This window comes from Hippopotamus amphibius, chromosome 8 (genome assembly GCF_030028045.1).
Source record: "Hippopotamus amphibius kiboko isolate mHipAmp2 chromosome 8, mHipAmp2.hap2, whole genome shotgun sequence".
In the NCBI taxonomy this organism is placed as follows: Eukaryota; Metazoa; Chordata; class Mammalia; order Artiodactyla; family Hippopotamidae; genus Hippopotamus; species Hippopotamus amphibius.
In genome coordinates this window covers 92,018,250-92,042,349 of record NC_080193.1, presented here as the reverse complement: position 1 = coordinate 92,042,349, position 24,100 = coordinate 92,018,250, and the positions used below count along the sequence as shown (strand labels likewise).

The following is a 24,100-nucleotide window of genomic DNA, read 5'->3' as shown; positions in this document are numbered from 1 at the left end:
GGAGAGAGAGTCAGGTAAGAGCTCCCTGGAGAGAGGGCATTTGAGTTGACATCTAAATGATGAGACTTCAAGAAAATAGGTTTGTTGCCTTTCTTTGTTTTCTGAGTGATTTATAATGGTCATTTTAACCGTTCACAATTATTCTTTATCTAGAGGCTTCTGATAAGAATTTTTCTTCAATGTGTTTCTGACATGATTAATTCTGTGTAGTTCACAAATCCCCCCCACCAAACTAAGTCCTATAAAACTTTATTGCAGCCACCTCTACAATCATATCCTACTTTGAATAAGAGAACCTAAATATTCTTTTATTTTTCTTTTTTTTGGCCATGCTGCACAGCCACAGAAGCGCAGAGTCCTAACCACTGGACCACCAGGGAAGTCCTGATATTCTTTTAAATATAGTCCTGTGCTTCCAGTTTTATACTCTTTGAATTATTTTTCAGAAAGCCATCACTAGCTAAGTATGCAAGTGAATAATAATAATAATGTTATCATACTTCTTACCTATCTTATGTGCTTCCCAGTTACTCTGTGAGGTTGGTAATACTGTTATTCTTTTGTTTTATATATTAAGAGACTAATGCACAGAAAGGTTATGTAATTTTCCCAAGATTTACAACTAGTAAGTAAAGATCTGAGACTAGAACTCAAGTACTAAGGCTATAGAGAACTTGCTTTCAACAGTGATACCACAGCCACCCAAATAAAGCCAACAAAATGAAATTTTTTTTCAATTTTTCCTAATTTAGAGTTTCTCAACTTGTAAGAATGTTATCTTAAACCTTGCCAAATTAAAATAGTAAGCTGAACACTGCTGTGTCCCTTGTCACTTTGAGGTTTGAATTTGTATAACAAACCTTACAGACTATGACCATTTCCTCCCAGGCACTCTACATACAATGCCAGTAACAGCCACCACATAAAGAATAATGCCATGAGGTATTGCTGTGTGGACCAAATATCCAGCCTTTCCTCAGGTATGGATAAGTAGGTCTCAATGTATTCAGAACACACAATAAGGCTGTATTTTCTATAAACATCTGGAAACTTCTTTGCAACCAGTCCCCACTTCATGTTTTAATAATCCTGAGTTGATGCTTAGTGATAACCCCATTAGCTTCCAAATTCTCACAAAGAACATTTTTGACTATTTTTCTGGAGTTGTTCAGTCACTCCACTAATCTAAGTTACTAGTTCTCAGGCTACTTTTTGCATTTTTAAAAACAAAGAGCATTCTACTGTTTCCAGGATCCTGGAATTCCAATTTTCCAAGAATTCTCAAAAGTCTCAAACAGTGGCATTGGGATTTCAGCTTCAAGGTCTTCAGAAGTGAACAATAGTTTAAAGATGTGTATTGCCATGTTTCCATTCTAATACCAAGGAGGAAGATTTGAATTCTAGTCACCTAAACCAATAGCTAAGAAAGAGCCCCTTTTTATTCTATTAATTTTAAAATAAATAAATATATCTCTAGCAGGAAACCCCTTGAACTTTAGGAACAGCTGGGACAGCATTTGGATTTGCTATGGGAATATATTCAATGACAGCAGGAACTACAAATAAGATGTATAGTTTCTGCTTAAACAGAGTCCCACATTATTCAAAAAACACTAAGCTGAAGGCATACAGATTCATAACAGACATTTAATATTCAGATCACCTAATACAAACATTAATAAATTTGACCTCTAATCCTAATTTCAATTAAAATTTATTTAAAGGTATATATAGTGAATGTTACTTTATTTTTCAAAGCTTTCATTGAAATATAATGCTCTGAGATTTCTCAGAAAAAGATTTTCTTTGTAAACAATTTTAGGATGGTGTCATTTAATCATCTTACTGACCAAATCTCTAACTGACAAAAGCCATGTGCTGGTCATAATTTCACATGTTCTTCTAAAAAGAGCCAGCAAGAATAATTTTTTCCCAAGTACTTGCCCCAGTGTTCTCTGTTCCTCTAAGAATAGTTTTCTTGTTTAATCTTTGGTTTTACAGGGGACATTTTCAGATTTAATCTATAGTTTTCACATTGAAGAACCTAATAAAAGGAAATTTGTAACCAGCTCAGTGCTTAAGATGTAAAGATTTATTCAAAGCATCAAACCTTTTGGAGTTTTACGCTGTAAGGTGGGAAGGATTTTTACAGTAATGTAAATAAATGATTTTTTACAGTAATGTTAATGTCAAAGCAGCACACTGCTCACCCCTAGGAACCTCTGGCTGTATAAGCAACACTTTTTTAGAAGCACCTTGGAAAGCAGGGGTGGTAGAGGAAGTCAAGCGAGGCAGGAAAACGATGATGAGTGAACTGGCCAGTTTATGAAAGGAAAGAGGCTTGGCAAGGCTGGAGGGGATGGAGGGGGCTTTAGTGTAAGGCCGGTAGATGAAATTTGATAGTGTGTGTAAAGGGGGTGGGGGCAGGCACCTTGAGATGAGAAGAAATAGACTGTAACAGAGGCATTCTTTGAAAAAACAATTGAATGAAAACAAAAGGGGAAGTAATATGTTTCTGACAAGAGACTCTGGGTCAGGAAGAGAGAGACTGGTGTTTGAATAAAGCCAGATTCAAAGAAGCACTGATTAGAAGTTGCCAGTGGCTAGGGTGATGTTCTCATTTTTCTAATGCATGTTTCTCATTATTCAAAATCCCTTTAAAAAATCTGGCACCCCTGTAGTCTTAGTTCTTCCTCAGAGTATTCCTCAGGACTCCAGTAAATGCTGGATGCCTCCACTGATTTCAGGTAGAGGCTCCGGGGTCTTTACTGGACCATTATCTGTTACTGGCTTCTCCCAGATAGCTACCATGAATGTTGCTACCGGGTTACAAGACTTGAAGATGCCGAAGTCCCCAAAAACATGAACCTCATGGCAACCTAATTTCAGCCTATTACAATTTTCTATCAACTCACATTTGCAGAAAGTTTAAAAACGCTACAGCTCCATAATAATCTATGCCCTAACTACCCTAGTTCATGAAATTCTCTTTCTTAACAGGAAGTATCTATCCTCTATAAATCAATCAGTCAGTCGCTAACGGTTATTCCTGTGGATCTGATCTGCCTAAAGAAGTGTACAGACTCGAGGGCGAGTGGGGGGGGGAGTCGAAGGAGGGAGGGAATACAGGAATATGTGTATAAAAACAGATGATTGAACTTGGTGTACCCCCCAAAAAATAAAAAATTAAAAAAAAATTAAAAAAATAAAAATAAATAAAAAAATAAAAAATAAATTAAAAAAAATAAAAGAAGTGTACAGCGTAAGGACACTAAATTACTCAGGTGGCAGTGCACAGAAGAGCCATTCTTGCGATCACATGGCAGTACCATATAGCAATTAGGACACCTAGATTCAAATCCTGCCCCTTCCCCTAACTGCCGACAGGACCTGGGAAAGCTCCTGAACCTCCCTCAGACTATTTCCTTTCCTGCGGGATGGAGATCATAACAGATCTTCTTTCATAGGGTTATTATGAAAGATAAGTAAGTTGATATAGGTAAATTGCTTCGCATGATACCCGGTAGTTAATAATGTTCAAAACCATTGTTTGAATCAGAATGGTGTTCGTCCTCTGTCTATGCTGGGAGTCTCATAATAACCCAACAAATCTTTCTCAGCAACCACAGTTACTTTGAGGTAAATGTTTTGCACCGGAAAATCCGGGGGCTCTTTGGGATTTTTAATGCCGAAATCAGTCCACTAGAGTTACACGAATGAGCCCCTCCTTCAGCGAGAAGGGAACCAGCAAGGACAGTCACGGCTGTGGAAGGGCAAGGTGCAGAAACCATACCAGCAGCTCCCTTTTTCTCTCGTTAGCAATAAATGCAGGCCAAGCCCTTGCTGTCGTTCAGAGGGTGTGCAAAATACTTCTTCGCAACTAATCAAGAAAAGGCAGACACCTTCCGGCAATTTTGCCTGGGAATTTAAGATATCACAATGGGACTTGCAAGATAAGAAGCAGTATAGCGGCGTGAATATCCGTCTCTCACGCTGTTTCCTCACTCAGAATTTCCTTCATCAAATAATGTGTTGTGGTGACAAAGCTTTTCCTTAATTTACTGAGATTTTCAGTAGTGGAGCTTCAGGAAACTTCCAGCCCTTGGGATGATCCAATAGGTTTTTCTGGAATACTTAACATAACTCAACCACAGGGTAGAGAGCTTAACTGCACTCTTCGATAAACTTACTGACTCTGCTAAGAGATAGCAATATTTCTTCCGCAGATCCTATGGCTAATTCTCTTGTTCCTACCAAATTTGAAAGTAAAGTAGTTCATTGAAGGCTAGGCTATCATTCTTCAAGCAGAAAGCAAAGATAAAATTAATTTAAAAATAATTAGTTTGAAAGGTTTCCACTCTCACAGACCACCTGAGTCAAGAAGCATTGATATTACCCAAATTGTCGAGTTCATGAAGAAACAGGAGCTGGCAGGCATTATGGACAGTAATCACTGAGATAAAGGCTGTGGACTTCAATTAACACAATTTTGAAGTGAGGCGCTGTGGCACAGAATTGGAGACAGAATTTTCCAGGAGCAAATGGCTTGTTTTGAGACATATAGACCTATATAACTTCTGAGACCTCCAAATTTTCACTTCAGAATTCTCAACCTCTGTTTTATAAGTAGGGAAAGCTAGAAAGTGTAAAGGATGAGAAAGGCACAGAGTGGCCACTGCTTTAGATTATTTGTGGTATAGCAAGTTTCTAGAAAGGAAACACAGAACCCTTATATCAGTCTTGGTCGGTAAGTACTGTGAAGACAAAAACTGTTTTCTGCCTTTTAATTTTTTTCTCTACATTCATCACTGTTCAATTCCATTTTTAGAGTCTCTGACTCTTAAATAGTGCCTTTTCACGTCGATCGATTTTAGTTCATTTGTAAAAGCAAGCACGCAAGATGAAAGGTATTCACTAAATCTTTCAAGAGGCAGTACCTGGATGTTTGGATCCCAAATGCAATCTCCTCTGAAATTCACTTTGGGAAAAAATGGCTTTAGAGTCTAGGTTAGCTTGAAAAGGAATTTCTACCAAGGGTAAGGATATCCATTTACCATTTTCTTGTCTCTCAGTTATCCTTTTCTTTCTTAGGAAGTAAAGTGACAAATGGCAAAAACTTATTTCACATGTTCCAGTGTCATTCGTGTTTACCAGAGGAAGGCAGAGCAATCAGTGCATCTGGAAACCAAACCAGGAGGTGACATATTAGTTGTCCAAAACTTTCTTTGGAAAGTAGGAACCTAAGGCATAGGAAAAGTCACACATGAGCACCCCTGATTGCTCATGGCAACCCACCTGGGCTTGGATGTCCAGGTGGCCTTCCATGGCGGGGAAGAATGATCATACACATGGTACATGGAGTTAATACAGTAAAGCCAATATAAACACTGATGTTTTGTCTTCTGACAGCATATGAATGTGCAAGCATTAAGTTATAGGAGAAAAGGGGCTAATTTTAGATTTGTTCCTAGCCCTCTCCATGTGAATGGTGTCGCTGTGAGCCCAGCAATGAAGTTCACTGTGTTGTAGCAGACTGCGCAGTTCCTGAGTGTGTCAACCCAGTCTATGAACCAGAACAATGTTGTCCTGTCTGCAAAAATGGTAAGACCGTACTGCATTAGCTTTCAAAGAGGGGTTAGTGCAAAATACAGATATTGCACGACTGCACACCATTCAATGCAACAGCCCTTTAAGATCTGCCTGTGGTTTTTCAATGTGGACATGGCCAATTAATATTATTATCCCACCTTAAAGTGAAAATAAGTCAGCAATGGGTGAATCGTGAAGCTTTCCATCTGGGGAATTAAAGCTCTTATAAGCTGACTTTGTTGTGGTCCCTACTATTTACTGTTGATTTATAAGGAGAATTTTGGAAAGAACGCAGTACCATCTTTTTGTAGTGATTGAATTTCTCTCTTGTGGAGGCTATGAAGCAGTTCCTAGTGCATAATCCAGGAGAGAGAGTAGGATAAATGCCAGGTATTTTGTTTTGGGCATAGATAAAACTGTAGGCTTAAAGTTATCAAAGAATTACAAAATTCAATTACTCATTCACTTAAGTTGAAGTAAAAGGAAGACTAGAAAGTTTAGGGCTTTTATTATAGGTTTTTATTACAATGGAAATGTTCTCTCATAGTAATTGCTATAGAGGGGCACTTGGCTTATACGTTCATGGGTTCCTTTTGGCTCTCAAAGGATGGAGAGGTTGAAATGACTATGGCACGCCAATCACCTAAAACCGAGGTGATGCTGCAGAGAAGACAACACAATGCCATTAACCCAGGACAGCATATCTGCAAAGTCAAAATTGCACTCTTGCTCCTGGTCATGTACCAGCCAAAACATAAAGCTTCACTATGTAGCATTCCACAAACGCCCCCACCTGGCATTAATAGCTGCTTGAAAAAGTAGTTCTAGCTCTTAATTAAGCTGAGGTCACTCTAATGCCGAATCCCTGTGCCCTTCCTTGAATTAGCAGCTCTCGTCTTCCTCTATTACACATTTTTTTGTCCAGGATTTGGCATTATGTGAGCTCACCTACTAATCTTTTCCTTTGCAGAATTATAGTTAGTAAACAGAGGTATCTGGTTATTTACCCAAAGAAAAAACAAAAGCAGCTCTGATTGTTTTTATAATAATTGTAGTGTTTTGGTATCTTCTCAAATGACTTAAAAAGAACCCTCATAACGTGTTTTCAGGCACAGTTTTTATTATTTCTGATTATATCAACCTATTAAAGTCTAATATTAAACTGCACACCTGGCTTCCCTTTTTCTTCTTATCCTTCTCATCCAACTGATGTGTGTCCTAGTGACCATCTCTCTGACTTTCTAAGTCTTTGACCTTCTAGGTGGGGAGATAAACATCCTCCTGAAGTTCAAGCTGATCTAATATATGCAAAGATAGCAAATTTAAGACTTTATATTTTAAAAAAGGATGTTGAAGAAACTGGAAAAGATACAGGGAAGAACAATGATTTAATGGTTGAAAAAATAGGACCTATGAGGACAGACTGAAGGAGTTTGCATAATTTGTCCTGGAGAAGAGAAGGCTCCAGGGACACCTAACTGTCATAAAGTATATGAATGGTTAGTCTAAAGTAGAAGAGCACCTGTTATTTTTCATTTTCTCCAAGGACAGAAGGAAGAAAAAATCAGCTACCTAATCAATCTTTAAAAATAGGATTGACAAGTCTTTGACTAAAGACCGTTTTTTTCTAGAAGCAACTATCTAAACAAGTCCTTGAGGATCTCCTCTTCCCTGGATGGCCCTGGTTGGCTATGTTTCACATTTAGGGTAAACAAAACTATGCTGATAGTTAAAAATTCTCATCTGGACATACTCAGAATACTCAAGAGAATCAAAGCATGCCAGACCATATATTTAGAGTACAGGTTTTACACATGCATCTGCCACATCATCCTAGGTACTCCCCACCCAAACCTATAGTATATCCAGAGGTGATGTCTATGTCAAATGTTAAATCAGCCACTACAAACTAGTTACACTGGATTGTATGTCACCGAAGATCATCCTGTTTCTCTGTCACATGCCAGAGTAGAAATTTATCCTCAAATGAAACTTTTTGTACAAAAATGTATCATGAATGGACTTTAATTGTTCGATTAATTAGGTAATTAATTAGTAACACATTAGTATTTCTGAAAAACATGGTTGAGAGAACAAAATATGTTAAGTTTTCCAACATTTTGTTCATGAAGCACTATAAAACGATCACTTCTGTTCCCTTTTGCCATTTCCAAGCAAACTTTTTTCTTTTTTAAATAAGGGAAATGAACCTCAATTAGAATTAGTCCAAAGACTAACTCTGAATGTAGTATATAACATTACGACATGTTATCTTTTTTATTACTAAATGCCACTGATTAGTCACTTATGCCCCAAAAGTAAAGTATAATCATTGTCAAAGATGAGCATGTTGAGGACTGTTGGAGAATCTTTATGACCTCCAGTGAATAGACTGAGCCCCAAGGCTTTCTTGCTCTCATTCTTAGTCCAGAAAACGGAAACAGATGACCCATATGTAGAGGAGCCACATGGGCAATAGATGTTTACTATGACAGAATATAACTGGAAAAATTTCTTTTTTTTTTATTTTATTTTACTTTATTTTATGGAACAATTTCTTAAATTTCCAAGTGATAAGATTCATTTGCCCAGTACACTATAAACTATTTTTAAAGTATGGTACTATTTTCTTATATTTTGAAAAAAAAAGAAGAAGAAGAAGATAAAAATCTACCCTATGGATTCAAGGTAGAGACAATAGATCCTAATTTGTAAACAGTCCCATAACATTTTCTACATTTTCTTAAATCTTCATAAATGTTGAAAAAATTTAGTTTGCATAAATGCTGACTATCTTGGCTACCAAATACTTTATGCATACTAAGGTTGATTTTTCCGCCTTCCTGACTTATAACTTGCCAAGAGCAAGAGACATTAAAGATATAAAATGAAAGCTGAAAGCAATAGAATCTACCACAAACAATATTCAGCTAATATCAAAAATCTTTTTTCTTAGATTAAGAGCAAGAAAAAAAAAACAAGGAAGTACAGTGATATATATGTAGGTATATGAAGTTTTCCCAGAAAACAGCTGTTTACCAATAAAAATATAACAATTGCCTTTAGAAATAAGTACTTTTAATATTATAAAGTGCAAGGTAATCTGATCCTTAGATAAACAATGATAGCCTCTTTATTCATCATAATTTGTAAGAATAACTATAAAGACATACTTCTAAATTTTTTTTCTAATGATGTAAAAAGAAAAGGCAGAGATAATTTTTAATTTCTTGGTCTCAATGGTTACCTCAAGCAAGATTTTCCAGTGGTTATCAATCAGCATAGCCAAGCCATAAAATATACTCCATTCTTATTAAAGTTAGTTTAGCACCAAGAAAAGGCTATCAATTTAGTCTGAGTAAAATAGAAATGTTAGGAAAGATGTGGATGGCTGGGCATACAGGAGGAGAAAGAGGAAAGTAATTTTTTTATTTGGGCAGGATTACAGTGACTGACATGGGAATTTATTGTTTTAAACAATTTTATTAAGCATTTGTTTCTCCTTTCTCTATGCATCTTCATGAGCCAGCAATCCAAATGCCTTCCTAAAAGATGTAACATTTCTAGACTGTTTCTCTTCCTCCAAGATTGTGTTACTTTGACCTATCTTTCAGCTCCAGTCTTTCCCTGGAAATTAATATTCTTTATGTTTTTTTGTTTTTATAATATGAAAAATAAATTAGCACAGCATCTACTAAAAGAAAACATTTCTATCTTGGAGTGTCTTATAAATATTTCAAATATTTTGTAACTGACCATGCATTTGACTAGTGAAGTATTTGATCATTAGATCATCGAAATAACTAACTGCATTTTTTTACATTTCATCTGCCGGTATGTCAGCGAGTTTTCTATGTTTTCATTGGAATATAGAGTCAGTCATTATTCATGGTTCGGAAGAAAAAGTCACTTCATGAAAAACTGAAATAGACAGGAAACACCCACAAAATCCTCCATGCACATTAAGTGAGGAGTTTTCATATCCTTTTCAACTAAACTGAAGTTGTCATAAGCCCTATTTAAATATTTAATTCCATACCCCTTACTCTCTTCTAGTTTAATAGTGATACAAGCTAAGAAAGAAAGAGACTAGCCAAAAGGTAAATGCAAAGGAGACAGCAAAGGGATGGGCGATGCACAAATAAGAGAGAAGGCTTTAGAGCCACCCAATGCCTTCTAAAGGTGCGGGGGTAAAACAGCGCTACGTGTCAACACATGTAACTGTTAATATCCCTAATATACAAAGAATTCCTTGAAATAAATAAGAGAAAAACAGTTCCACAGGGAAGAAAACAGGCAAAGAGTATACAAAGAAAATTCACAGGAGAAGAAAACCACATGTTTAATAAATATATGTAAATACACTTCACCTCACAAGGGATCAGAGTGATAAAAATTAAAACAATAAGAGACCAATATTGTATCGAGATACTAAGCATTGAGAACATGTTGGAACAACTTTTAAGAAGGTACTCTCTATTAAAATTTTCATGTAGCTTGAAGTCAGCAGTTCCACTTTTTGTACTTTGTCCCACATTCATGCACTAAATCTCCACTGCATTTTAAGAGCATAAAGGTGGGAGAAATGTAGTAGTACTTCAATGGAGTAGTGAAAATATATTTTAGCCTTTAAAAAGATCCTACTGACATTTTTCACAGCTGTGTAAAATAAGCAAGGAGTATATAGTAGACTACGCATATTTTATACATAATATAGTAGTGTATTCTATATATAATATGTACATTTTAAGTGATATACATCTAAAGATTTTTATTTGTAACTAATATACAATTTTAAATAGATATTAAATTTGTATGTACATAGGAAAAGAGCCAGGTGTGGATATACAATACAGTATTAACAATGATTCAATGATTGCTTTCAGGGAGTAAAAGTGTGAAGGTAAAAGTAGGGAAGACAAGAGTTAATCTCTTTAAAGTATTAAATCTGTACAGATAATAAAAACAGCAAAAAAGTATACAAACAGGCAGTTCGCAAACAAAATACAAATGTTCAAAAAATATAAAAATTATTCAGCCTCACTAACAAATTAGTTTTTTATTTTTTTAAACCCTTCTTTTTTATGTTTGTATGTAGCATAGGGAAAGTTCTGTAAGAATACATGACAAATTTTTAACAGTGATCCAGTGATCAGAAGAGTAATTAAAGAGTAGAAGTGAGAAGGTAGAAGAAGAGAGCTTTAACTTTTTATTTCATAGGCCTTTTTACTGAGTGAATTTTCAAAAAACTGTTCTATTTCTATAAGTTAAAAGGTTTTACCAAACTTTTAAAGAAAAGATAATTCTAATGTTATTTAAACTCTCCCAGAGGAGAGACAAGAAAAAATTTTTTCTGAAGTACAATATTGATACAAACCAAAGATTACAAACTAAGGAAAAGTAATGGAGAACTATTAAAATACAAAATTCCCAATCATATATTACATCACCCAATGGGTCTAGAGCAGCATTCTTCAATCAATCACATGAACATTTCTGCCACAAAATATGCAATAATTATACTAAGGAGATGGAATAAATACAGAGTCTCACATCATCTCAGGTTAGGTTTTAATCTCAACTGAGTTTTGGTATCAAAATCGTGAAGAAACATTGGGTTTTCAGAGACTGTGGAAAAGGGATTGTATATTTGTGTTAGCAAACAGAATCTAGTGACAGGTTAAAGTAATTATGCATTCTGACAAAGTGGAGTTTAGAAAAATAGCTCAAAATTAGGAACTCTATATTAATATAATTTATCCTATTACTAAATTGAAGGGAAAATCATATTATTATTTCTATGTGTATACACACACACGTATATATATAAACATGACTAAAAGTCTTGATAAAATAAGACTAAGTGGATATAAAATATATTTACCTCAGCTCCAAAAGACAGAATCATGCTTAATAGGTAAACATTAAAGGCATTCTTGATAAAGTCAGGAACAAGACGAGGCTGTCCACTATTATTCAAAATTTCAGATAAATATTAGATATGAACAGTTAACATAATTAGAAAAGAAAGAATTCAGAGGAGAAAAATTGGGAGACAAAACTACTACCATTTCCATATTATACAAGAGTATACTTCAAAAACCCAAGAAAACAGACTAAAAACTGCTATAAAGAAAATTTAGTAAGATAGCAGGGTACAAAATGAGAGTATAGATGTCTCTCTATATATATGTACATATATTCTGAAAATAAAATTGTGGGATTGATACATGATGCAGAGATATCAGTGGAATATAACAAAGTTCATAAATAAGCCTAACACAACATATGAAAATTGGTATGTGATAGATAAAGTGCATTTCAAATCAATGGGGGAAAATTAATTTATGGAAGAAATGGTGTTGGGACAACTGGATAGCTGTCTGAAAAAAATAATTTTAAATTCCTACCTTATTTCATAATTCGGGAGAATTTTCAATTCAACTAAGATTTAAATATAAACTATTTTCCCAAACGGTACAAGAAGAAAACCTGGAAATTTGATTTATAATCTTGAAGTGGCTAGATTTTAAAAACAAACAAAAAAACTCCACATAGCAAACAAAACACCACTGTAAACAAATAAAAAACTAAGGGAAAAATAATCTTATATCACAAAGGGTTAATGTCGCTCATAGATAAAGATCTCTTTGAAACTGATAAGGAAAGAAATCAACAGCTCAATCTTAAAAATGGGCAAAGAACTTCAAAAGTTATTCCACAAAAATGATAGAGTCTCCTAAAACATACAGAAAATGCAAATTAAAATTTGATTCCAGTTTTTTACTTACAGATTAGCTAAATATCCTATAATTTAATAATCCACTTTGTTGTTGATAACTGTGGTTAAAACAGGCAATCTTTCATATCGCTGGTGAATGTATGAATTGGTACAACCCCCACAGAAGGAAATTTGACAACTTATGTCAAAATTAAAGTGCATATATCTTTTATCTCAGCTATTCCACTTCTATTTAAAGATGTCTGAAATGACAAATAATGTTATTTGTTTTCTACGTTGTACTTCAGGTTTTATACTGATAAGGAATAATCAGATAATTAAAAAAAATAACTATAGATTTACACTTTCTTTTAACATGCTATTAATTAATATTCAAAAGAGACAAGTTCTTTCTTTAAATACTCAGTAAAATATTTTTTTGATTTATAATTTTACTAGCTTCCATTTACCTTTATGTTTTTCATCTCAAATAATTCATTTTAAACTAATTTCAAATGGCTCAAAATTCTGAAAGTAATATAAATCTACTTATAATCAACAATAGATTACTTAAAAACATTAAAATAAATATTAATGTGTGGAGAATATATATATATATGGCGGGGGGGAGAGAGAGAGAGAATTTAAAAATAAATCACAACACCTTACTAAGAACTATTTTTAAAAATAAGGCGACATAATGGATTTCTAAATGTGAAAACTGAAATTTGTTAGAATGCTATTTTGCTAATGATAAATGGAAATCTATCAAATTTTCCATGTGATGTAATTTTCTTTTGTAAGTTGGCTAAAGTGTGAAAATTTAAGTACATGGAAAAGAATATACTTGGTAAGTTGGGAAAGTCAATCTACCAGATATATTAAAATAATATATAAAGGTATAATAATTTTAAACAGTATAATAGTGGAACCAAAATAAACAGATAAATAGAACAGAAAATCAGAAAGTAATTCACATTTGTATCATAATTTAGCATACAATTAATGTGACATCCAAGTATGTGATGAAAGAATGTATTAGTGTAAAAACGTATTGTAAAGGTTAATCATTTTTTACAAAAGCGAAATTACATTCCTATATTACCCATTATACAAAAATTAAAGATCTAAATCTAAAAAAATGAGATCATTAAGGGATTTTTTTTAATGTAAACATTAACTTACTCTTAGGATATGGATGGTCTTCCTAAACATAAATGCAAATAAATAATTAATAAAAGGAAAAATTAAAATGCAAATTAGATAACATAATTTTATCCTTAAATTTCTTAATAAGTTTTGGAAAGGTAAAATGCAACAGGCACTCTCAAGCACTCTTGATGAGACTGTAAACTGGTATACCTTCTCTGATGGGGAGTAAAAGTGTGCAGACCTTTGATCCAGCAATGTGGCTTCTAGAAACTGATCGAAAATAATCAGATAAGAATGATTTTTACTTTTTTTCCTTTTGCTAGCCCATGGTTTCTAAATTTCCTACAACAAATGTATATCATCCCTGTGATATAAAATTACTATTTAAAGGAGAAAATAGAAAAATTCTTTAATAAGATAATGTAAATTTTTTCTATTTTTATGATTTAATAATTAATCAATGACATGCCACTTATTGCACTGATTCCTTGTTATAATTTATACTCCATAATTAACCAACTAATAATTCTACCACTTGTCTTTCAAATTCTTCATCTATGAGATTCTTTGTAAAGAATTTAGAAAACCTCATTGACAATTTTATGTACCTATTAGGGTAATTGTTAAAATATTCACTTAAGTCTATCCATTTACATTTTCATGAAGCTATTTTGCAAAATCAGCCTGTTAAGTTTGAAAATTAGATGCAAGTTTTTCACCTTAATTTGGTATTTTCTCACTTCGTCTTAGGCAGACAATTAGTAACAAGTGAAACACAGATATTAAACAAACACACTGAAGATGAAAAATTTTCTGACACTTGCACATATCCATTGGCTACAGAGCCCCTGAAATAGTTTGTGATGAAAGCACATCCTTTGAAGGGCAGTTTCAAAGTCTGCATTTCATTGACTCCATAACTGAAGGTCAGAATTATCATATTGGTATAAAGTAGATGTCAAAACAAAGTAATTATAAATAGCTATTTTAATGAGCCACAAACAATAATTTCCTATTGCTTTCATAAAGCTTCCTCCAAAATATGAAAGGAAATATTTATATTTATGTTGCCTTAAACCAACAGGATTCCCTCTTAATTCATCAGCAAATTAGATTTCAAAAACATTATTTTACAAAGTTGACACAATGAAAATTAATGCCACATTCATTTTCTGCTAATCACATCTCTTTAATTATCAGGGCTCCCGGGTCCTTCAGAAAATGAAGGGAAGAGGCTAACATGCAAAAATGAGAACTTTTCTCTGTATTTTCTCATTAACATATAGAAGATGCTTAGGGACGATTTTTTCCCTATGTAATCACCTGGAATGTTGGATCTGGTCCTCCCACAAAGCACACACTTACTCGTTGAGAAGAGACACCTCACTCCTTCAAGTGTCACACTACTTTGATGTTCAGCGCACCACCCCACAGGGCGCCCGAGGGGCCGAAGGAAAGGTAATACACGCATATATACTGAATGTCTTGTTCTCACACATTCAGATAATCTCAAGAATAATCTGGTTCAAAAACAGTAGCTTGGCAGAGTGTTGAATATATCTCCCAGAACTGCCTGTGCATTTCTATTCTTAACCCAATCTTCTCTCTCATTCGTGAGTCTCTCTTCAGCTATGTTTTTACAGAATAGTGCTGACTTCTAGGATGTTATACAGTAGTCCCTGATAAAACACTTCTGAACTGTGGATGATGGCAAAAGGGCAATTGGGATCACTAACAGGTTCCTCGGGAGTTAGCTTTGATTCTAGGAGTAATTGAACGGGGTGGGATCTGACGGGGAAGCCAAGGCATTCAGTCTTGCCAAGTCTTATCTGAGGGAGGATTGAGTCATTGGCCATGGTAGGAGCAACACAATGGCTCGTGTCAGCGGTGTGGAGCCGCCAGTCCATAATGACCCCCAAGCTCTCCCTCGCACAGCCCAGACATCCATGTAGTTCTCAGAGGCACCCGGAGACCAGTGGGTCACTGTTGACGATGAAGGCACAAAGTAAGGCAGTTTCCCTTCATCCAAACCTCCTTTCTGAGGTAGGCGTTAGGAAGTCGTGCTCCTTCCTTTCCCTCACGTCTTTGCCGTATAGAAGCTCAGGCTTTTCAGGCACAGAAACCCCACCCCCTTTCCCCTTCATTAATTACGAATGTAAACCTTGTGCAGTCAGACAAAAGCAAAACAAAGTTGCCATGTAAATAGTGTTCCTTGACCGGCTTTGGATCTGAATGTCTTCAAAAGCACTGGGCAAGATGAGCCTGGATGGCCTCGAGGAAGGTGTGACTTTATCTTTCACAGAAGTGTCAGAGGTCTGGAGCAAGAGCATCTAACAGACTCATCTCTGAAGCACAGATTCCCAGGTTCCCTTTCTTACAGATAAGACCAAACTTCTTGGGCTTCTACGTCCCATGTCACTGGTAAAGAAGGGACCCAGCATTCTGAGTCCTCCTGAAAAGATCCTCACACCTCCCAGGCCAGCAGTCACAGCCTCACCCTCGTCATCGGGCTTGAGACACATGGACTGACTTCTCCCTGCTTAGCTCAGACCACACTAGGAGCCCAGGAACCCCCTCATCTCTAGGACTCCGATCTCTATATGGTGCTGTGAGTTATGAGGTAACGCCCCAAGCCACCACTTTCCAGTCCCATCCCCGGCTTTTCCATTCTCCATCACACCTACTGCCACTGGAACAGGATATACTTACTTGTTTGTATCCCCTGCTCACAGAACTACAAAGTTCATACAGAGATTTTTATCTGTTTTTTTCACTATTGTATTCCCACTACCTACAACAAACTTGAATAACTGAATGAATGAACACCCATATTGTGCCTTTGGAAGAGTCAAAATAAGAAAATTGATTCTTTGAGTCTTTTAACTTCTCTTTTGAAAAGTATCAGTCTTCTATTTTGTAGAGAAGAGCTTTCAAATGGAGAAGTTTAGGAGGCATTGTGTGATGGGAAGGAGGGTGGCTATCAGATTTTTTGCTAATTAAGTTTGCTTTAATTTACCACTAGGATTATTTGTACAAATATTGATAGAGGCATATCAAGGTGATCTAGTACAGACAGGCTGGTTGCCAAGGGAAACTGAGTCCATCTTGATATTTTACTCCTTTATAACTTTGCTATGGACCCCTAAAGCTTCTGTTTCTTATGAAACAACTGCATGTAACGTATGAGTCACTTCAGTGAAAAATTAAAATAATGCTCTAGCCAGTATTATCTATAATGATATATTTCATCTAACAATAGGGATTGGACTGTTTAGGGTTAAGGAAGCCACAAGCATTGACTGAATATGTGATTTGTCAGTACTTGGTAAAAAGACTCAGAAAATGGGACTTGATATCAGGGCAGAGGGAGAACTGATTAAAGGGGATAATATTTAATTCTAGAAATCAAACTGTGCAACCGAAAAAGATATCAGAGAAATGGCATAAAACAAGGACAAAGGAAACTTGCTAGCCAATATCTTTTCTGGCACATAGTGATTGGGAAACTCCCCAAGGATGGCTGTGGCTGAGGCAGGAAGCCCTTGCAGTAAGACCTCTGATATTTAAATGTAGCTCTAAGCTGCTTCAAATCAATCTATCAGAAATGTTAAACCTCTTTTGAAACATATTTATGGTTGGATGCCCCCAGTTGAGAAAAGGGAAATGGGAAGTTCCTGAATGCGTATTCATTTTGCTTACACGAGCTTCATTTGTACAAGGTGAGGGCACAGAGCAGCCATAAATGCTGCTGCTTGTCAGGGTAGATAACCAGCCAACCCTGAGTCCTGTCTTCCTTTCAGCCATCACTTTTATGCATTCTGCAGAAAGGTCCATGAAGCAACACACCTGCCTTCTGGAAGGCTAAGCTCAGTTAGTTTCCAACGTCATTAAATAACAAAATAGTTGGCAGTGTTGTATGCAAATCTTAAAAGCCTGCCTCATTGCAACTTTGTGTTGGCATTTAAAATAGGGGGTAAGATGCAGGGCACTAGGGGCTGATGTCCTGTTTTTAAGATGTGGGATTCTCGGTGTCTGTTTTGTCCTACCTGCTTTGATTTGATGTGATGATTTCTTTAAGAATGGAGATAGATGACAATGAGAGGCAGCAGAGGAAGAAAACTTCAGTGTAGAGGGCATGCGAGCCTCTCAAGCCAGAATTCCTGCAGGCTGATGGCAAAAAACTTAATTGAATTCTGTTTTAACTCCCAGTAAATGTGATAGTCAGGTCCCTAAGCTGAGTGAAGTAATCAGCCCCTATGCAGTGTCGTCTGAGATATGCTGAAAAGCTGTTCAACCCATCAAAAATCGTGCCCCTTCTAGCCCGCCAATGTACATGTCCACATACACACTCACACATACCTTCATGCTCACAATTTCTTTTATTTTTAACATTTTCATAATTAATGTCACTAAAGACTTGAGAGAAAAAGAGCTGGTACATTAGGTATTAATAACACCAATTAAGTTACATATATTTTCTTGGGTTTATCAGATGACTAGATCATCAAATATGGGCCCAATTAGTTTAAATGTAGGGAAGAGTAAACCCGGGATTACAGGGAGACCGTAGGAAGGTACTGGACCAGAGAAAGAGAGAATGCCTGACACTAGTGCCTATAGGATGAGCAAGGGAGTGATGAGTGCTGGGACGTTGAAATGAACCAGCGTGTCTGCTGGTGGTGCATGTTGAGGGAAACAGTTGCCTTTGTCATATGCTTCCTCAATGACCGGTCTAATAATAATAATTAACCTAACTATTGAGAGTAACACTAGCTTTCATTTATTTCAGGGGAGAAAACTGAGACTAAAGTGTATTAATTACCCTCAGAATCATAGCTGGGATTTGAATCCTTCTATATCAAACTTCAAAGCTAGTAGTGTCTAACCAGTTGTTCTCAAAGTAGCCCTGGGCCAGCCACATCACCATTATCTGGAAACTAGTCAGAAATGCACATTTCTGAGCCCATCGCAAACTTACAGAATCAGAAATTCTGGGAGTGGGACCCAGCATTCTGTGCCTTAACAAACCTCCCAGGTGATTCTGGTGCTCAAAGGTTGAGAAACATGGACTTCCTCACAGTTGTCTGTTAGTGAGCCTGTTCTCTTACAAATAAAGGATGTGTGTTTGGGGGGAATTTGGGGGAGTAAAAGCTGAAAAACTGTCAGCCAGTGGTATCTGAGATAATGTTATACCAGGACAAGAAGTAAGACAAGGCTGGAAAGGAAGGGTGAGACACAAACTGCCCCGGAGTCAAAGCAAGCCCACGTAGATTGGAGAGGATCTAGGAATGGTAAAACCCAATGGGGGCAAAGGTGGGTCCCCCAGAGCCTAGAAGTGATGTAGGTGGGAGATACCAGGTGATGATATTCAAGTTAGGCTGTCAAGAATGGTCAGACCTAAAGATATTTCTTAATAACAAAGCCATGATCATTGAGAATTAAATTCAACTAATTTTTCAAGGCAGCAAAAGTCACTAGAGAAGGCACAGTAATGAAAGGAAGGGCAATGTGAGATGAACGTTACTATTGCTAATTCATTTGTCATTCATCATGTGCCTCCTTACCAATCTACTATGAAGTGATTGCTTCAAGTAAATTATTTTCTGGATGTAAGTTATGATAACTATTAACATTTTATAAGTCAGTTATATTTAAGAATATTTTAATCCCTTTTAAACAGCTGTGTCAAGGTCTAACTGACATAAAATGAAGTCCACATTTTCTAAGTGTACACTTTGATACTTTGACATATGTGTACCTGCAAAACTATTATTATAGTCAGGATAGTGCCCATACCTATCACTCCAAAAACTTTCCTCATGTTCCTTTGTAATCCTTACCTTTAGCCCTTCTCTGCACCATCCCATCCCAGGCAACCTCTGTTCTGCTTTCTGTCATTATACATAAATTTGCATTTCTTAGAACTTAGTATAAATGTAATTGTTCAGTATATATTCTCTTTTGTCTGAATTTTTTCATGTAGCGTGATTATTTTGAAATTCACCCATGCAGCGTGTATCCTAGTTCATTCCTTCTTTATTTCTGAATGGCACTCCATTATATGGATATGCCACCATATAATTTATCCATTCACTTGATGATGGACATTGGACTGTTTCCAGTTTTTGATCATTACAAATAAAGCTGTCTTAAACATTCTCGCACAAGTCTTTGCATGGATATATGCTTTATTTTCTATTGTGAAAATACCTAGAAGTGGAATACTAGATCACATGGTTGCTGGATATTTCACTATTTTTTTCTTTAATGCCAAACTATTTTAAAGTGGCTGTATTATTTGAAATTTCTGTCAAAAATGTGTGAAAATGCCAGTTCCTGTGCCTCCTCAACAGTGCTTGGGATCATCAGTCCTGTTTAGTTTTGGCTACTCTAATGGAAGTGTATTATTATTTTATTCTGTTTTTTTTTTTTACATCTTTATTGGAGTATAACTGCTTCAAAGTATTGTGCTAGTTTCTGCTGTACAACAAAGTGAACCAGCCATATGTACACACATATCCCCATATCTCCTCCCTCCCGAGCCCCCCTCCCAACCGCCCCATCCCACTCCTCCAGGTCCTCACCTAGCATCAAGCTGATCTCCGCATGCTGTGCAGCAGCTTCCCACCAGCCATCCACTTCACACCCAGCAGTGTATATATGTCAACGCTTCTCTATCACCACGTCCCAGCTTCTCCTCCACCCCTTCCTCCTGTGTCAAGTCCATTCTGTACATCTGCATCTCTATCCCTGCCCTGCTACTAGGTTCATCAGTACCATTTTTCTAGATTCCATATATATGTGTTAGCATACAGTATTTGTTTTTCTCTTTCTAATTTACTTCACTCTGTATGACAGACTCTAGGTCCATCCACTTCACTACAAATAGCTCAGTTTCATTGGAATATTACTCAGCCATAAAAAGGAATGAAATTGAGCTATTTTTATTATGGTTTTAAATTGCATTTTTCTAATGGTTATTGATGGAATCTTTTCATATGCTAATTTTCCATCTCTATATCTTCTTTAGAGAAATGTCTGCTCAGATCATTTGTCAATTTTTTAAAACTGGGTATTTATTTTTGTATTATTGAGTTTGCAGAGTTCTTTATGTGTTCTAGAGACAAGTTCTTTATTAGACATATGCTTCGCAAATAGTTTCTTCCAGTCTGTGGTATGTCTTTTCATCCCCTTAACAGTGTCATTTGAAGAGCAGAAGTTTTTAATTATGACAAAATCCAATTTACCAGTGTTTTCTTTTATAAATTGTGCTTTTAGTGTTGTAACTAAGAAATCTTGGCCTAACTCAGAGTCAAAAGTATTTTTCCTGTTTTATTCTAGAAATGTTCTAGATTTTATATTCAGGATGATAATTAATTTAGAGTTATACTGTGAATATGATGCAAGGAATTGAAGTTTTTATTTAATGTGGATATCCAGTTGTTTTAATACCATTTGTTAAAAAGACTATTTTTTCTCCACTAGATTCTATTCGTATTTTCACAAAAAATCAGTTGTCTATTTATGCCTATATACATTTTCATCTTTTTCTGAACTCTCCATTCTGTTCCACTAGGTTATTTTGGCTATTCTAGTCCCCTTGCATTTCCGTCCAAATTTTAGTATCAGTTTATCAGTTTCTACAAAAGAAAAAGTCTATTTTGATTGGCATTACATTGAATGTATTACATCAGTTTGAAGAGAATTAACATTTTATCAATATTGAGTCTCCCAATATATGAACATGATGTGTCTGTTTATTCTTTAACTTCTCTCAGCACTGTTTTGATTTTCATCATTTTTTTTTCATGCTACTGTAGTTAAGATTTTAAGAAATGCATAGTATTAGCCACTAACATATGGAAATAAAATTGATAATTGTATATTGATTTTGGATCCTGAAACATTGCTAAACTTAATTATTAAATCCAGGGTTTTTTTTTTATATAGATTCCATTGAAATTTCTACAAAGACAATCACGTTACCTGCAAAGACAGACAGTTCTATTCCTTTCTTACCAATTTGAATGCCTTTTAGTTCTCTTTTTTACCTTCTTACACTTGCTAGAGTATCTTATACAATACTGAACAGAAGTGCTAAAACCATACATCCTTGTGTGGTTCATATGTGGAATAAAACTCATTCAGTCTTTCCCAATTAAACTTGCTTTTACCTGTAGGTTCTTCATAGATGCCTGTATCAGGCTGAGAAACTCCCTTTCTATTCCTACTTTGCCAAGAGATTTTATTAGGGATGGAGACTGAGTTTTGTTCAGAGTTTTTCAGTATCTATAGAGATGATCATGTGATTTTTTTATAGTTATAAATATAGTGAATTACATTGATTATTTTTAAATATTAAGCCAACCTTGCTTTTCTAAGATAAACTACATTTAGTCACGAAGTACTATCCTTTTTGAATGTTGTTGGATTTTATTTGCTAAATTTGTGTTTAAATTTTTTTGTATAAGTTTATGAGGCATATTAACCTGTAGTTTTCTGTTCTCATGATGTCTTTGTTAGGTTTGGGTATCAAGCTATTGCTGACCACATAGAATGAGTTAGGAAAATAGTCTCTCTTTTTAGTTTTCCAGAATGTGTTAATTTTCCCTTATGTTTGGCAGAATTGAACAATGACTTATGAAGTTATATGAGCTGCAGGTTTCTCTATGGAAAAGTTTTTAAAACAAATTTATATAATAGACATACAGTGATTGGGTTATTTCATCTTGAGTTATCATTGGAAATTTGTGTCTTCAAGGAATATACCATTTCACCTAAGTTCCTGAACTTGTAATCATAAGATTGTTAATATTCCCTTAGAATCTCTTAATATCTTCAAATTCTATAGGTATTTCATCTTTCTCATTTCTGATATTGGTAATTTATTCTTTCTACTTTTTTTCTGATTAGTCTAGCTAAATGTTTATCAATCTTATTTTCTCAAAAAACCAACTTTGGAGTTCATTGATTTTCTCTAATATTTTCTCTTTTCTATTTCATTGATGTCTGTTCTACTCATTGTTTCCTTTCTTCTACTTACTTTGGGTTTAATTTGCTCTTTTTTTTCTAATTTCTTAAGGTAGGATCTGACATAATGAACTTGACACCTTTCTCCTTTCCTAGTATAGGTGTTTCTATAATCACCCTAAGTTCTACTTTAGCATCACCTGCCAATTTTCATATGCTGTGTTTACACATTTATTAAATTTAAAATACTTTCTGATGTTCTTTTTAATTTTTTCTTTGAACCATAGGTTATCTAGAATGTGTTGTTTCCAAATATCAGCTGTTTTCCAGGTATCTGTGTTATTGATTTTAGATTTAATTTCACAATGATGAAAGAACATGTGTTTATTACTCAATTTTTAAAATTTTTAATGAGACGTGTTTTTTGGCCAAGAATATATTCTATCTTGGGAATATTTCATGTGTGCCTATAAAGAATATATATTCTGCTGTTTTTCAGTATGGATTCTATAGCTATTAAGCCAAGTTGATTGATAGTGTTGTTTAAGTCTTTCATGTTCTTATTTCTACTTCTGTCTAGTTTGTTCTATTCCTTATTGAGAGGGGGTAGTGAAGCCTGTCTATACTTGGATTTGTCTGTTTCTTTTATCAGTTTTATCAGCTTTGTTACATATACTTTGAAGCTTTCATTATGTGTATCAATATTTAGGATTTATTATGACCCCTTCATAAATTGATTTCTTTGTGATTATTAAATGACATTCTTCATGCCTTTATATTATTTGCTCAGTAATCTACTTTGTGCTGACATTAATATAGCCAATCCGGCTTTTGTTCAATGTTAGATGTTGTAGCTTGTTCTGTCATTCTACTTTTATCTCTTTGTGTTTGTATACTTGTGTTTGTATCCTTTTCTTATAAACAGAGTAAGAGTGGGTGTTGCTTTTTAATGCAATCTGATTGTCATTAATGGTATATAGAATTCTTGGTGGACGGGCTTTTGTTCTGTTTTGTTTTGTTTTGTTTTCAGTACTTTGAAGATGTTACTCCACTGTATATTCCCTTGCATTTTTTTCTGACAAGTTATCAGCTCTTATCTTTATTCTTGTGAACAGAAGATGTTTCCCTCCACCTCCAGCCCCTCGCCACTTTTAAGATTTTCTCTTTATCAGCTGTTTTTGTGCAATGTGATTGTTATGTATCTCAGCATAGTTTTCTTAGTGTTTCTTATGCTTGTGCTTCATTAATTTTTGTGGATTTATAGTTTCTTCCAAATTTGGAAAAATTTCAGCCTTTATTTCTTCAAATAGTTTTTGTCTGTCCCCTACCTTTGGGAACCCCAATTATACATGTATTAGGTTGCCAAAAATTGTTCCATGCATCATGCTCTATTCATCTTTTCTGATTCTCCATTCTGTGTGATTTTCGTTTTGTATAGCTTCTACTGTTACGTCTTAAAACTTACTAATCTTTTCTTCTGCATTATCTAATTTGCCAATAACCATATCTAGTATATTCACACTTTGTAGTTTTCATCTCTAGAGAGTAAATTTTTTTGTTGTGCTTGGTTTTGCATTCCTGGCTTCTATTTAAGTTTTTTTTTTTTTTAATATATGGAAAACAGTTATAACTTTTTTTTTCTGCTTATTCTGTGTTAGCTCTAGATCT

General features: G+C 35.1%; 1 protein-coding gene across 1 annotated transcript in view; it reads left to right on the top strand.

Moving 5' to 3' along the window:
* VWC2L (von Willebrand factor C domain containing 2 like) overlaps positions 1–24,100 on the top strand; it is a 150,745-nt gene that overhangs the window by 16,809 nt on the left and 109,836 nt on the right. The window contains exon 2 of the mRNA XM_057747232.1: positions 5,472–5,601. Coding sequence (XP_057603215.1) covers positions 5,472–5,601 — 130 coding nt within the window. The remainder of the gene's footprint in view (positions 1–5,471; positions 5,602–24,100) is intronic.